At 38.1% G+C, this 13,336-nt stretch overlaps 3 protein-coding genes across 8 annotated transcripts; 1 reads left to right on the top strand and 2 right to left on the bottom strand.

The window, feature by feature from the left end:
• Window positions 1-51: 51 nt before the first annotated feature.
• On the top strand, window positions 52-2,540 carry LOC140828129 (purple acid phosphatase 5-like). Its single transcript, XM_073191109.1, has 8 exons — window positions 52-237; window positions 355-561; window positions 662-773; window positions 863-1,089; window positions 1,309-1,447; window positions 1,542-1,762; window positions 1,895-2,016; window positions 2,127-2,540. Exons 1-8 carry the CDS (start codon window positions 73-75, stop codon window positions 2,329-2,331), a joined length of 1,398 nt encoding a protein of 465 aa, XP_073047210.1. The 5' UTR covers window positions 52-72; the 3' UTR covers window positions 2,332-2,540.
• A 413-nt stretch (window positions 2,541-2,953) lies between these two features.
• On the bottom strand, window positions 2,954-6,936 carry LOC140825830 (uncharacterized). Of its 2 annotated transcripts, none has more exons than XM_073187820.1 (7): window positions 6,201-6,936; window positions 5,618-6,103; window positions 5,310-5,459; window positions 4,563-4,703; window positions 4,328-4,375; window positions 3,808-4,241; window positions 2,954-3,689 (listed from the first exon to the last, which is right to left on the bottom strand). In XM_073187820.1, exons 1-7 carry the CDS (start codon window positions 6,241-6,243, stop codon window positions 3,063-3,065), a joined length of 1,929 nt encoding a protein of 642 aa, XP_073043921.1. In that variant the 5' UTR covers window positions 6,244-6,936; the 3' UTR covers window positions 2,954-3,062. The 2 variants fall into 2 exon arrangements, with proteins under 2 accessions (XP_073043921.1, XP_073043922.1); XM_073187821.1 differs by having other exon boundaries at window positions 5,618-6,100; window positions 6,201-6,934.
• A 1,215-nt stretch (window positions 6,937-8,151) lies between these two features.
• On the bottom strand, window positions 8,152-12,838 carry LOC140825829 (pentatricopeptide repeat-containing protein At1g71210, mitochondrial-like). 5 transcript variants are annotated; one of them, XM_073187815.1, is made up of 4 exons: window positions 10,058-12,838; window positions 8,961-9,321; window positions 8,524-8,872; window positions 8,152-8,446 (listed from the first exon to the last, which is right to left on the bottom strand). In XM_073187815.1, exon 1 carries the CDS (start codon window positions 12,771-12,773, stop codon window positions 10,107-10,109), a length of 2,667 nt encoding a protein of 888 aa, XP_073043916.1. In that variant the 5' UTR covers window positions 12,774-12,838; the 3' UTR covers window positions 8,152-8,446; window positions 8,524-8,872; window positions 8,961-9,321; window positions 10,058-10,106. The 5 variants fall into 5 exon arrangements, with proteins under 5 accessions (XP_073043916.1, XP_073043919.1, XP_073043917.1 ...); XM_073187818.1 differs by having other exon boundaries at window positions 8,152-8,443; XM_073187816.1 differs by having other exon boundaries at window positions 8,152-8,872; window positions 8,945-9,321.
• Between the last annotated feature and the right edge of the window lie 498 nt (window positions 12,839-13,336).

The raw sequence follows: 13,336 nt of genomic DNA, 5'->3' as shown, positions 1-13,336 counted from the left end.
ATGCTCTATAATCCTCCCGGCACCGTCCTATAAAATCTACCACAGCAACGAGCTGTCTACTTCTCAACTCCAATGGCTTCTGTCACGTGGATTCTTCCAATTCTTTGTCTATGGCTCCATGTTTCCGTCACATGCAACGCTGGAATAACCAGTAAGTACGTGCGAAAACCGCATGCATCAGTTGATATGCCACCGGAGCACTTCTCTTCTCCTGCGATATTCAATGCACCTGAACAGGTAAAGATTAGCGGGTTGAAATGTGGTATTATTTTCTATTTCGGAAATTTTAATGTGGCAATCGATTAACGGCTTGTTTTGTAGCTTATATATGGTGATTGTTTGGGATATTTTCAGGTTCATATAACGCAGGGAGATCATGAGGGGAGAGGGGTGATCGTTTCTTGGGTGACGCCGTTGCACAAGAATCCGAATGTGGTCACGTATTGGGAGGCGGAGGGGGAACACAGGCGCAGGAATAAGGTGCACGCTGCGACCTCGAGTTATCGATACTATAACTACACTTCTGGTTTCATTCATCATGCGACTCTTAGAAAGCTTAAGGTGAAGTTAACTTTGTTTGTTGTGTTCTTTTAATTTCCTATGCTTTTTTGCATGGTTTTCCATTTACTTTTTTGGTTAATATTTGTTTTCATGTGTGTAGTATGATACAAGGTATATCTATGAACTCGGTAAGCACAACGCGGCTCGGAAATTTTCCTTCACAACTCCTCCTAAAGTAGGACCTGATGTCCCTTACACATTCGGTGTTATGGGTGAGTATGGTTCAAAAATCCAATTCTGAATGGTAACATGTGCCATTTTCGATGATTTTTAGTCTTATATGTTTGTTTTATCCACTCAGGAGACTTGGGACAAACATACGACTCGAATCAAACGTTCGAGCATTATGTATCCAACCCAAAAGGGCAAGCAGTTCTATTTGTTGGCGATCTTTCATATGCAGATCATTATCCCTTTCACGACAATTTCAAGTGGGATATTTGGGGCCGTTTCATCGAGAAGAGCACTGCATACCAACCGTGGATATGGACTGCAGGCAATCACGAAATCGACCATGCCCCTGAAATTGTAAGGCTAACTTATCCTAATACATTTAATTCCTCACCTCGGCTCATTTTGCGCGCTCCCCCTCTCCATTATTTTAATCCCTTCTGGATTTAAACAAGTCGCCGCTGTTTTCATGCTGTGTTATTTTAACACAACGTGACTTGTATTGGAGGCTATTTCTTGAAGATCAATCTCTGTCAAGTTAGATCAGTAACGGATGTGATTTGTTATGTTTTGCAGGAGGAAAATACTCCATTCAAGCCTTATATGCACAGGTATCACGTTCCTTACAATGCGTGCAAAAGCACGTCTCCTCTTTGGTACTCGATAAAACGTGCATCAGCATACATAATCGTCTTATCATCTTACTCGGCTTACTGTAAATATTTCGCCTTCTACGATTCTATTATCTGTTTGTAAAAAAAAAAAAAAGATGGTAGTCGATTTGTTGCTCATTTATTAATTTATCTCAGGTAAATATACCCCTCAATACAATTGGCTCGAGCGAGAATTTCCAAAAGTTAACAGATCCGAAACTCCATGGCTGATTGTGCTGCTTCACTCCCCCATGTATAATAGTAATAACTATCACTATATGGAAGGAGAGAGCATGAGAGTTATGATCGAACCATGGTTTGTCGAAAACAAAGTCGATCTCGTGTTCTCTGGACATGTTCACTCCTACGAACGCTCGGTGAGCTTTCGAGTAACACATTTTAATAATGAAGATGAAGATTCAACGTATATATGTGGTGTACATTTCCAATCAAACAGTTGCATGCCATTTTCTTGATCTATATGTTTCATTTTTTTTTGTGCGTACAAGGAACGAATATCGAATGTTCAATACAACATAACCAATGGATTAAGTGCACCAGTTAAGAACTCTTCTGCTCCAGTGTATATAACCATTGGTGATGGTGGAAACATCGAAGGCGTAGCCGATAAGTGAGACTATCTCGCGTTCTTTTTCATTACCTCTGTTTTCTTTATGGTATAGCATCATTTGCTCATCAACAAGTATTTCTCTCTTTTAATATTCGCGATACAATTTGCAGCTTCGCGGATCCACAGCCGAGTTACTCAGCCTTTCGGGAAGCAAGTTTTGGTCACGCGATTCTTGAAATAAAAAACCGGACTCATGCATTCTATACTTGGCATCGTAACCAAGATAACGAGCCTGCCGTTGCCGACTCAACATGGTTTTACAATAGATATTGGTACCCACACGACGAGCCTAGCTCCAGCTCAAGCTTGGTTTAACAGATGAAATAAATGGAATTGTGTAGTTGTTTTCTTTCTTTTTTTGTCCTTGATTTCAGTCAAGTTTTCTAGCTGAACTTGGAGTTTCTACATTACTATATGGGATGTGTTACTTTGGCTTCAATGAGTACTTTATCAGGTAAAATCATATAGTTCATGTGTAAAAATGAGGAATTTAGTACTGCTCTCGGTTATATCTTTTTCTATATATATATTTAAACAATGTATGAGATCCATACTGAATAATTTATATATACAATCGACTTCATACTTTATTGAAAATGCAGAGATAATATTCATTTCTCATCCTTTTGTTTCACACATGCCAAAATGGTACATAATTTGATGTGATAAAATCCTTAAGCACGTGATAATCACGAGGTCAAATTTGGGGGAAGAATATGAAATTGGGTCAGGGAATCGTTCAATCGAGTACTGAAAGGAAAAAGTGCTCAAGCATCGTAATAGGTTGTTTAATGGCAGTTTCCCTCCCAAGTTATCTCATTTTTCATACTCCCAAATGAAGCCTAAATGAAGATTTATCTTCCATCAAAACGACATCAAACATCCATCTTATCCACAAATTATAGTCTCCAAATGATCTCTCTAAACTTCTCCCACATTACCAAAAATGAATCCACGCTGCATTGAAAAAGCACCAACTGTATAAAAATCCTTTACAAATATACAAATATGGCACAGTTTTTGACAGTGTAAAGATACATATTGATCTAGTTCTTGATTTGTCGAAATTTGTTGTTCCTGTTCTTGCCAAAGATCCCAGGACCATATGTTGATCTGATCATATCCTTAACTAGTGGAAATTGCATTGATAAAAACAAGGAAACCGGAAGACAGGCGAGCACAGTAATAGGCGCGAGAATCCACGCCTTTCCATGGCCAAAGACAGTGTAAATCGCAGAGCTGAAAGCAATCATCATGAATGCCAAGGACAGAAACAGGTTCACAAGCCCTATGATCAACTTATTCGGCAGCGAGTATAAGAAATCACCTTCAGCACAGCGTGAGTTGAGAATAAACAAGAACATTGAGACAGAAATCATGGACGAACACAAGGACAATGCATTTGAAACGGCAAATACAACAAAGGGGGTTTTCTTCTCAAAGATCGGCAATCCAGTATGGGTGCTACTACCGCCTGGCACGGTTATTGCAGCAGCAAACACCACTGTAGCAATAAGTGTCGTGGCAAATGTGCATGATTTAGCTGTGTCTTTCAACCATTGCTCACCCTCTACAACCAAATTTTTGTGTTCCTCGGTGAAAACCATTGAAGGCATCTTCCCATCAGAATTCTCCTTCCCCTTGTAACTTGGCGTCACAAATTTTTCAACTTCCTGAAGTAAGGAAACATTTGTGACATTAAAATATCAAGAAATCTATTGTCATGCCAGAGTTAGGTAAACAAATAATACAGTAGAAAAGATCCACTACCAATGCAAAGAATTTAGTCACCTTGTACCACTGGAGCTCGCGCTGCATCTGCAAGGCAGTGCCGACGACAAGATTAAGACGATGCGGGGGCGCTAACTTTCCAGCCAAATGCAATATATTGTTTTTATTAATATCAGTATTCTGTGTGACTAAATGTGCATGTTCCTCCAAGTCATATAGAAGGTTGAAAATAGTTTCACGGCGGTTAATTACTGCGATCTGAAACAAATCATGGCCATCCTTGTCTAAACACCAAATTGCACTAGGAAATGAATTCAAGATTTCATCTAGAACTTCATAGTGTCCAAGAGTCGCAGCCAAAATGACTGCTGGTTTATATATTGAACCAGATTTCAAATTATCGACCTGCAGGATTTCCATGCACAAGCATTTGACTAAGTCCATCGCTTGGCTATGTGTTAATTTTGTGTCATGTATTTTCTTAACCTGTGGCACTGCAAAGAAGATCATACACACCAACAGATTTTACAGACAAATTTTAATTTCCATGAAGGGAAAGAATGTCTTTTTTAACTGTCACCTGCTCTGCCAATGATATTCCATAATTCTGTGTATACCTTTTGGCAGGCTGCTCAACAAAAAAATAGTCGAAAAGTTGAAGATAGCCACAAAAAAAAGCAGCAGAAAAAACAGTTTATCTAGGTATCGAGTTCAAAAGAGATATTTGTAACTAACGTGCCACTCATCAAGAAAAAATCAATTGCAATTTGAGCATATATAACCTTTCCATTCCTACAAAGAAAACCTTGGCTCACCTAATATTGAATAATCCCTTCTGAAATTTTGAATAAGACTCTGCCAGCATAAGGTCATCTGTTTAGCAGGTCGTTCAGATAGGTTTTCAACGTCACATCCATGTCTGAGATGAGAGGCCTTAGCCAACTTCACGGGAATACCTTCATAAGCGGTACATACAACTATCGAATTCAAGCCAAACACAAGAAGCTATGTATTCAAAAATTGGGTAATTTCGAGCTCTTGTCTTGTGGAGATTGAATCAACAACCAAATGAAAGACATAGAACACATGAATTTAAAGTGAATACGGAAACATAGTCTAAAATAGTGCAAAATGACTTTCATTGAACACTATTTATCATACCTACTTCGTTATAGAAATATTAGCTTCAGTAATTACTTCCATGGAGGAAGAACTACAATGTCAGCACCTAATATGGTAAATGAATTTATGTACACCATGGGATTCAAGAAACTGAAGATAAGTAAGTTCAGTGAAGATGGTAAAGACTGTGGCAAGGCCATCCTACGCAATCGATTTACGAGTTGAACATCCGGTAAAGCAGAGAGAAATGTAATTTGCACCATTAAATAAATGGCTCGGAAGTTGTAGTTAAAAATCTATGCACTAACGGCTAACAAGCCCAAGTGTTGGACTTTCATTATAAATCATGGTTCAGTTGCCCTGTTTAATATCAAGCTTTTAACTTTATAAGAGCTGACATAACAAGTTTGACTGAAAAAGTGTGTGTTCAGGGAACTAACAAAAATATATTAGCTTCTGCCAAAAACTTAGGGAACCTCCACTTGGAAAAGCTGAAGGTATTCCAGCTAATATACTCAATGCTGTATTGCCACCAGGAGTTAGGGTTGTAGCCAACTTCGGATATCGTCGAACCAGATCCAAAGCCACATCTGCAGAACATCAATACAAAAACAAGACATCTATGAATGGAGTAATATCATCATCATTTTAGATTGAATAACCGGGATCCAACTGTTAACTCTACTCCATAAGGTGCATTAGCAAATGCTGACTTCCATAATTTCATTGATTCGTTAATCTTACTCACCATAGAATCCAGAATGCACAATAGTACTCAAGAGTAAACTGCCAGGGCGACCTGCAAAGGGATTCGGCTCCACATTTTCTCTCGTGACAGTCAATAGATATACAACAATTTCCTTTTGACCAAAAAGAGCAGCCAAATGGAGAGGCAGGAAGTTCGTATCATTCCTAATGTGAGGCAACTCTGGATCACGGGCAACTAATAGTTTTGCTGCCTGGACATTTCCATATTTGGCAGTATAGTGTAGCGCAGTTTCACGAAATTTACTCGTTAAAGAAAGAGCCTCGGTGGGCATTAATTCCACTAACTTTTCCACGAAATGGATTGCTTCACTTCTTCCAACTGCAATGTGAAGTACTGTCTCTGAAATCTTTGATATCCTAGCTGTGACGGCATCCGGATCGGAGTCAAAAAAATTTCTCGCGCTCTCCCAATCACCTCGGATTGCAGCTTTATACAAAGGCAGCTGGAAGTTAAGATCCTTATCTACTACATCAAAATGTATCTGGTTAATATGGCTGCATAACTGCTTCAAAATTAAACGTGAGGCTGAGCAAATATTATTCCAAAACCAACATCGACTTACCTCTGTTACTCGGAACCGACTGCGACGAAGAACTGGCCATCATAAGAAGAAAATTTTTCTATATCATATAGCTGTAATATTTACCCTTTCTTCTCTGCCATTACAAAAGGGTCCACACAAGAGTGCGAGTCTGCTTCTAAATGACTAATCGGAGTCAGTATTCAGTTCATTATCCTCTCATATTCCATTAAAACCAAGATGGGTTTCCATGGAATTCGAGAAATAACATCCAAGAAGTGATTCACACCCAAAAAAGAGATGCAAGAAGAAAAAAAAGAACAACTTTTTAGTTTTTACCCACTGTTTAAACAGGAAAATAAATTCAATGGTAAATCTTCAGAGCAATTTGGACGCAAGAACTGTGGAGTTCAACAAAAACACAAACGCTTGAGATACTTCAGATTAAAATGATCGAGTCACATAAGAAGGGCTCTCCGATTAAAGCCAGCATGATCTGACAACGAAACTTATTCAGAATAATTCAGAACTAAAATAAAGATAAGTAATGAATCCCATGAACCCATTGGACTTCTGGGGTATTCCTGAAATTAGCTTCATTTAAAATTCAACCAACCAACAAACTAAGCGGAGATATATGTGAGATTTTTATTGATTTTACATAAGTCGCTTATTTACAAACAGATTAGAGGTCATAGAGTTAGAGGTATACAGAAAGCAATTTTTTTCTATGATATTAAAATAAAAAAGAGAAGAGAAGTGATAAAGTCTGATGAGGAGAGGAGAGGAAGATCAGAAGAGATGTGAAACGAGACAAGATTTTTCCTATGAATTAGAAATTCATTCATATGTTTGAGTTGAATCAAAATAATTTTTTTTATAATTTATAATTATATTTTAATGTTGGTAGGTTAATGAATTTCATAAAATTATTAAAAATTTATTGAAAATTTGAATACATATATATATTTTTCCAGAGATTTTGTCAAATAATTCTTGTATCTATATTAAAAAAATTTGCCAAATAATTCTTGAAGCTTTATTAAAAAAGAGTTGAGCTAAATCCGACCACAAGTACATCTCTATATTCACACGTATTAAGCTCGAAATCTTTATGTAGTTCAGAACATCTGTGAGGCTCGGGGTCGAAGAAGACGGAGGGTGATTGCCGATGTCATGAGATTGTACGGATAATGAGCGGCTCTTGACAGACTTCTAAGCGGAGGGTACATGAATAAACCGATCTTATATCGGAAGGAGAGGGATTCCGAAACTGTTCAGCAGTTGAGGTAGGTTTAAAAGATTTGATATGTACTACTCGTCTACTCATATCAAGAAGATACATCTTCTTTTCGTTAGCTCATTACATAAGAACTCCAAAGTTAAACGTGCTTGACTTGGGGGTAATTTTGGGAGGGGTGACACCATGAAAGTTTCCTAAGGTGTGAGTGAGGATATAAATACACTGGAAAGACCGTCTTGATACTGAAGACAGTCATCGAATCTGAGACGTTACAACATCCAACTCGGAATTTCATTTAAAAAGAATTGAAATTTTTACTGATATTGAGACACGTACACGATTTAGATTAGCAACATTATTATTATTATTATTATTAATTGTTTTTTTGAAAAAAATAAGGTTAAATGTGTAGTCATATATACTTTAAAACAATATCCCTACAATATTTTAAATGAATCTCTTATTTAGATCATCAATAAAAAATATTAATTTTTATGCTAAAAATATTACTTTTTATTTTGAATATCGATAGGATTGATCCATCTCACATATAAAAATTCGTAAAATCATCTCACAAAAGACATACTATAATATTTTTCACTATTATTTACCGTCATTCTCAACTAGCTCCATCATTTTAAATACCACAAATTTTAATTCAATCAAGTATTTAAAAATCTTTATTTTGTAAAAAACAAAAATATATTATAATTAAATAATACATAATATTGTTTCTGATAACACAAAGTAGCAGAAATTTGAACTTTGTAAATGCACCTAAATCAATGTCACACAAGCTTTGATAAATATCTGTCAAACTCTTCTTGTTTTGAATGGTAACCTAAAATAAATACGATAGCAGCTATTTAAAAAAACACTGCTGGGGCGACGACGTTATTTGTATTGTTATTTTATGTTCCTCGAATTCGCCCCACCAGTTTTTTTTTTGTATTAGACATATGCTTCAGGTGAGAAAGTCCTTCTATTGCCATTTCTCCGTCACCTGGGCCTATGAACGGCATACTTAAACAACTGGCTCTTCCTGCTACAAAAGACACGGGAAAACTGTAACTGTACATACAAATTTCAGGTCGGAGAAAAGAGAAAGTAGAAGGATCTCACATTTCGTCTTCTTGACTGACATTATAAAACTTTTTTGGAACATGTTCCGGAGCCTTGGATCGGTTTATTCCAATCTCCAATCTTGAAACTGACGTCTAACATTTGGAAAGTGAGCCAGAAAGCCTACTGCCAAAACTTAATACACGGATTGCATAACAAATCTTAGGAAATGTTGAGCCCGCAATGGAGAGATCCCCCATATCTCAATCTCCAAGTCAAGTTCTAGAATTAATTTCTTGCAAGTTCCACAGGTTAGACGATGCAGGAGTACATACTTTTCGGCTATTAGTTGGACCAAAACCTCAATGCGACTGCACAAAGTAGAGACATCTCAAAATTTCATCGCCAACTGTATATGCAATAGTAAAGCAAACGTTAGTGTCCTAATATATGAGTTGTTAAAGTATATAATATGCATAACCTTCTGCATCACTGACCCTCCATGTAAGACAAAATAATGTACAGGCGTATGTGCAGATCAAATTGCTTTGCAATCTATCCGCAATATCCCTACATGTCTTTTCCTATTCAAATCTGGGACAAACTGTAGGAAAAGACCGACCCATCTGGTGATTCTCGTGCTTAGGGATCTCATATCATTCCTCAATTGCTCAAATGCCCCCTAGGTCACGAGTTAAGGAGTTACTAAGCCAATCGACCCAACCAGTCTTCCCAGAGGAAAGGATGGAGTAATGATTCGACAAATGTAATGCTGGTTGAAGGTCCAGTAAAGTAGGTAGCAGCCTAGCAGGCATTTTCTTCAAATAAAGCTCTCAAAAACAGCCGCTTAGGACCCACCTGCCATAACAACCAACCAACATCCTCAATAATAACGAATCTCTCAAGAGTGGCAAGGCAAGAATGATGTGGAAAATAAAACATGTAAATGGGACCTATTCTAATGTGATCATAGAGTAGAAGTAGAACAGACAACTGAAAGATGCAGTTGGGTTGATTAAAAAATTAAAAGAAAGAGTAAGAGACTTCAAAATAATTTGTTAATAGCAAATCGTGAAAACAAATATCCTTCTCCTCAACAAAATTAGCAAGTATCTACTTCTTACAGAGACCACTAACAGAGTAGTACAATTATCAAGTCAGCCGTTTTCAACACTTCTATTTCCAAGAAATCGCACTGCAAAATTTTATATAACAAGAAAGTATCGACAATATATCTTCACTGTACTGGTTCCTAAAAGATAGCGTAGACAGCAGCAAATCAACAGAACAAAAAAAAGTTATTTATATAGCTTCTCATGACAAGAAATAAAATTATTTGATGGATATAAAGACGCTAACTTTAGTGTCAACAGTAAATTCATGGAGCAAATTGACACTGATAGTGTCGTGGTGAGTTCCGGGGAGGGATGTGAGAAAGCCACATATATCAATAACAATCGCCTTGTCATATAACACTACTTGTGATTTTCTCTTCTGATCAAATACTAATCTTGAAAATATACACAAGTACCATTTGGGTATTGCCCTGGGAGAGTAACTTAAAAATTGTACCACCAATATGTGAATAACTTACCAAAATTTTTGAAGGCTGTACGTCCGTATACATTGATTGTCCAATCACGTTACATCATTTTTCCGGTGATCTCGGTTAATTCAAACCCCCTATTGATCATCTCTTCCATCCATATTCTTGCCTCCGCAGTCCGGCCAACTTTGGCTAAACCATGCACAATTATATCATAAGTCCATTTATTTGGCTCATATCCTTTCTCAACTAATTTATCAAAAAAATTACAAGCAAAATCCATTCCTTTCGCGCTTAATCTCCTCAACAGCATATTGTTAGTATATATGTCAATAGGGAAGCATTGCTCAATCACTTTTTCCACATCTTCAATATTATACCTTTCTTCAACACAACCAGAAAAAACACCAATGACATGCCCCAACATCCAACTCACAGGTGGTAAATTTTGTTTATGACTTGCGTAAGACCAAGCGTCATATAATTTCCTACCTTTCAACGCGTGCAACAGAAAAATGTTGCCAATAAAGGATGAAATCGGGCGGCCAATTCGAATCATATTATTGACTGTATCTACAGCTTTATCATAATGCCCCAGTTCGCAATATAACTTTATAAGTTCCTCGTAACATTCAATAGTTGGTCTTAACTTGTTTGCCATCATCTTCTCCAATATCTGTGATGCAAGCTCAGGTCTTTTGGCTTTGCAAAGACCGATAATCATGGTGTGCCACAGTTTTCTCTTTTTCCTTCTCATTGACAAACCATGGAATAAATGTAAAGCATGAGCAATGTTTCCGCTGCATAGATAACTATTTAACAGCAGGATCTCAGACTTAAAGTCTGGTTTAAGACCAGTTCTCCCCATTAATTCATACACTTGTATAGCAAATTCAGGCTTCTTCGCTTGCCCTGCTCCATAAATGAAGAAGTTGTAAATTCTAGGTCTGGACGATTCTTGATGAACCAACAGCATCTCAAGCAGTCGGAAAAATTGTTTCTCTGGGTCATCCATTTGGCACAAGCAGCATATGACATCTCTAACCAATTTTCTGGTTGGGCTATAACCTTTTTCTTGCATTTCAATAAGTAATCTAGCTGCAACATCTCCTCTACTTGACTTACTAAAACCATTAATCAGGCTCTCGTAAGCACTCCTCTGAGATGGTTTATTTAATCTATTGAGCAGACTGTGTATCAAGTATCCTTCTTCAACCCTCCTGACCCTGCAAAGAGCTGATATGAACTTGCACACAAAGTTATTGGGCATGATATCCCGGTCTAATGCAAAAAGAACCAACTCCTTCATCTTATCAAGCTTCCCTTCTCTGCAAAGAGCGTCACCAATAATGGATAAGGTCTTTAGCCCAGGCAAATAACCCTGTTCTACAGAATTTCTCAACATAGGATATGCTTCGTCAACACTGCCATCACCCAAGAGAGTATTGATAAGATAATTATATGTCATACAATTAACAGATAGGCCAAACTCCTCCCTCGAATTGTACAAGCCCATCGCTATGTCCATCCTTCCCACCTTGCATAAAAAACACATGATAGCATTCATAGTGCTATTATCTGGTGCAATTTCACTTTCTTTCATCTCCTCCAACAAATCATACACTTCCTCTAGCCTATTCTCCCTCAAAAGCGTACATATCAGTATGTTATAACGAAAAACATCTGGAACATACCCCTCAACTGCCTGTTTATCTTTCAAAAACTCTAGTGCGCCATCCAACTTCCCCACCCGGATGAGACTTACTATCCATGTGTCATAAGCTTGCTCCATCGACACGAAACCCATTCTCCGAAACTCCTCGACTATCAAAGCGGCCTTATCAAATTGATGATCCTTGCACAAGGCGTCAACATAGGTACTCACAGCACCCCCATTCAATTCTGCTCTATTATCTGCCGCAAGAGCACGCAGATAAGCCTCACCCTTCTCTAACTCATTCTGCTTACAGTAACTCTTTATCACGATTGAATGAGTGAACTCATTCTGGTACCCTCGGGTTCTAACCTGGTTAGCCATCGTCTCCACCACATCAAAATAACCCTCCTCGACGAGCGAATTCATAAGCACGTGGTACGCGAACCCATCCAAGTCATGGCCTTGGAACCGCATTCTACCAAACAGTTGGAGGGCGGTCTCTGGTTTACCAGCTAGAGCATAACCAATCACCAACACGTTAATATATCTAACTTTGTAAGTGTATCTCTGTTTCATATAATTCTGCAAGAAGTCCAACAATACAGACATAAGCTTCGCCTTGGACAAAATCCGAAAAATGGCATTGAAAGTGGCTCTCGTATGGTGGAACCCCGGCTGCCGACCCGCCCAATCAAACAGTTTCAAGCAAGATAGAATGTCGTTCTTCTGATAACTCAACAAATCAAGAATAAGCGCCTCGGAAAGGCTTAAATTCAATCGAGAGAGGGCTGCATCAGTGGAGGCATCATCGTGGGTGCGGATGATTTGGAATACACGGTCGAAAATGGGGTTCCGCCGGGACATGAACCAATCACGGAACTGAGAGATGATGTCATTCGGATGTATATTCAATGCGAATCGATCAGAAGTGGTGGGATCAGAATGGTTGACGAGATAGGATGGAGATGGACGATTGGACTGCATTTGCGCCGCCGATAGGAGAGCTGTGGGGGTCTTCTTGACGGAGGCGGACGAAGGAGAATGGAGGAAGGCTCTGCGATGCAGGGTGAGCATCGCCATAGCCGGCTTCTTTCGTTTGCTCAGCATGCCTCACAGAGGGTAAAAGGGGAACTGAGAGCTGGAATACGAGCTCTCAATTGGATCTTGAACAAAGGTCCGATTCCCGATTTGAAGGGTTCTTTAATCGAATCCGGGTCAATGAAACCGTTTGGCTGGTGGGTCGGGACGACAAATCGATTTTCAATTATTTTGAAACAAATATATAAAAAAAGCTTATTATAATTTGTCTATCATCTTCCTTCTTTTGCCTTCCATCCAACCAACGAATAATATCTATGTCAAATTGGCAAAAAAATTTGTGAGACGATCTCACGGGTCATATTTGTGAGACGGATCTATTATTTGAGTTATCCATGAAAAAGTATTATTTTTTATGCTAAGAGTATTATTTTTTATTGTGAATATCGGTAGGGTTGACCCAAATTTGAATCGATGATTGTGCATTTCATATTAGACTATTTACCCCATAGCATTTAACTTTTAGAGTGGAGATAGATCAATCTCTCCATCTTGATATTGTACCAAAACCTCGATTAATCTCAACAAAGTTAATTTTGGAAATAGAGTCAGGGCCAAGTTGCTAGAATTAG

This window comes from Primulina eburnea, chromosome 3 (assembly GCF_022965805.1).
Source record: "Primulina eburnea isolate SZY01 chromosome 3, ASM2296580v1, whole genome shotgun sequence".
NCBI lineage: Eukaryota > Viridiplantae > Streptophyta > Magnoliopsida > Lamiales > Gesneriaceae > Primulina > Primulina eburnea.
Note: the sequence above shows the minus strand (reverse complement) of the source record. Positions and strands in the feature narration are given on the sequence as shown.

Excerpts from the sequence above, each read along its gene's own strand:
- LOC140825829 (XM_073187816.1), bottom strand. The coding sequence starts at position 12,773 with ATGCTGAGCAAACGAAAGAAGCCGGCTATGGCGATGCTCACCCTGCAT.
- LOC140825830 (XM_073187820.1), bottom strand. The coding sequence starts at position 6,243 with ATGATGGCCAGTTCTTCGTCGCAGTCGGTTCCGAGTAACAGAG. Across the intron at positions 4,376-4,562 it reads AAGGGATTATTCAATATTAG|CCTGCCAAAAGGTATACACA; the intron begins GTGAGCCAAGGT and ends TTTGTTGAGCAG. Across the intron at positions 3,690-3,807 it reads GCGAGCTCCAGTGGTACAAG|GAAGTTGAAAAATTTGTGAC; the intron begins GTGACTAAATTC and ends TCCTTACTTCAG.
- LOC140828129 (XM_073191109.1), top strand. The coding sequence starts at position 73 with ATGGCTTCTGTCACGTGGATTCTTCCAATTCTTTGTCTATGGCTCCAT. Across the intron at positions 774-862 it reads TTACACATTCGGTGTTATGG|GAGACTTGGGACAAACATAC; the intron begins GTGAGTATGGTT and ends TTATCCACTCAG. Across the intron at positions 1,090-1,308 it reads TCGACCATGCCCCTGAAATT|GAGGAAAATACTCCATTCAA; the intron begins GTAAGGCTAACT and ends TATGTTTTGCAG.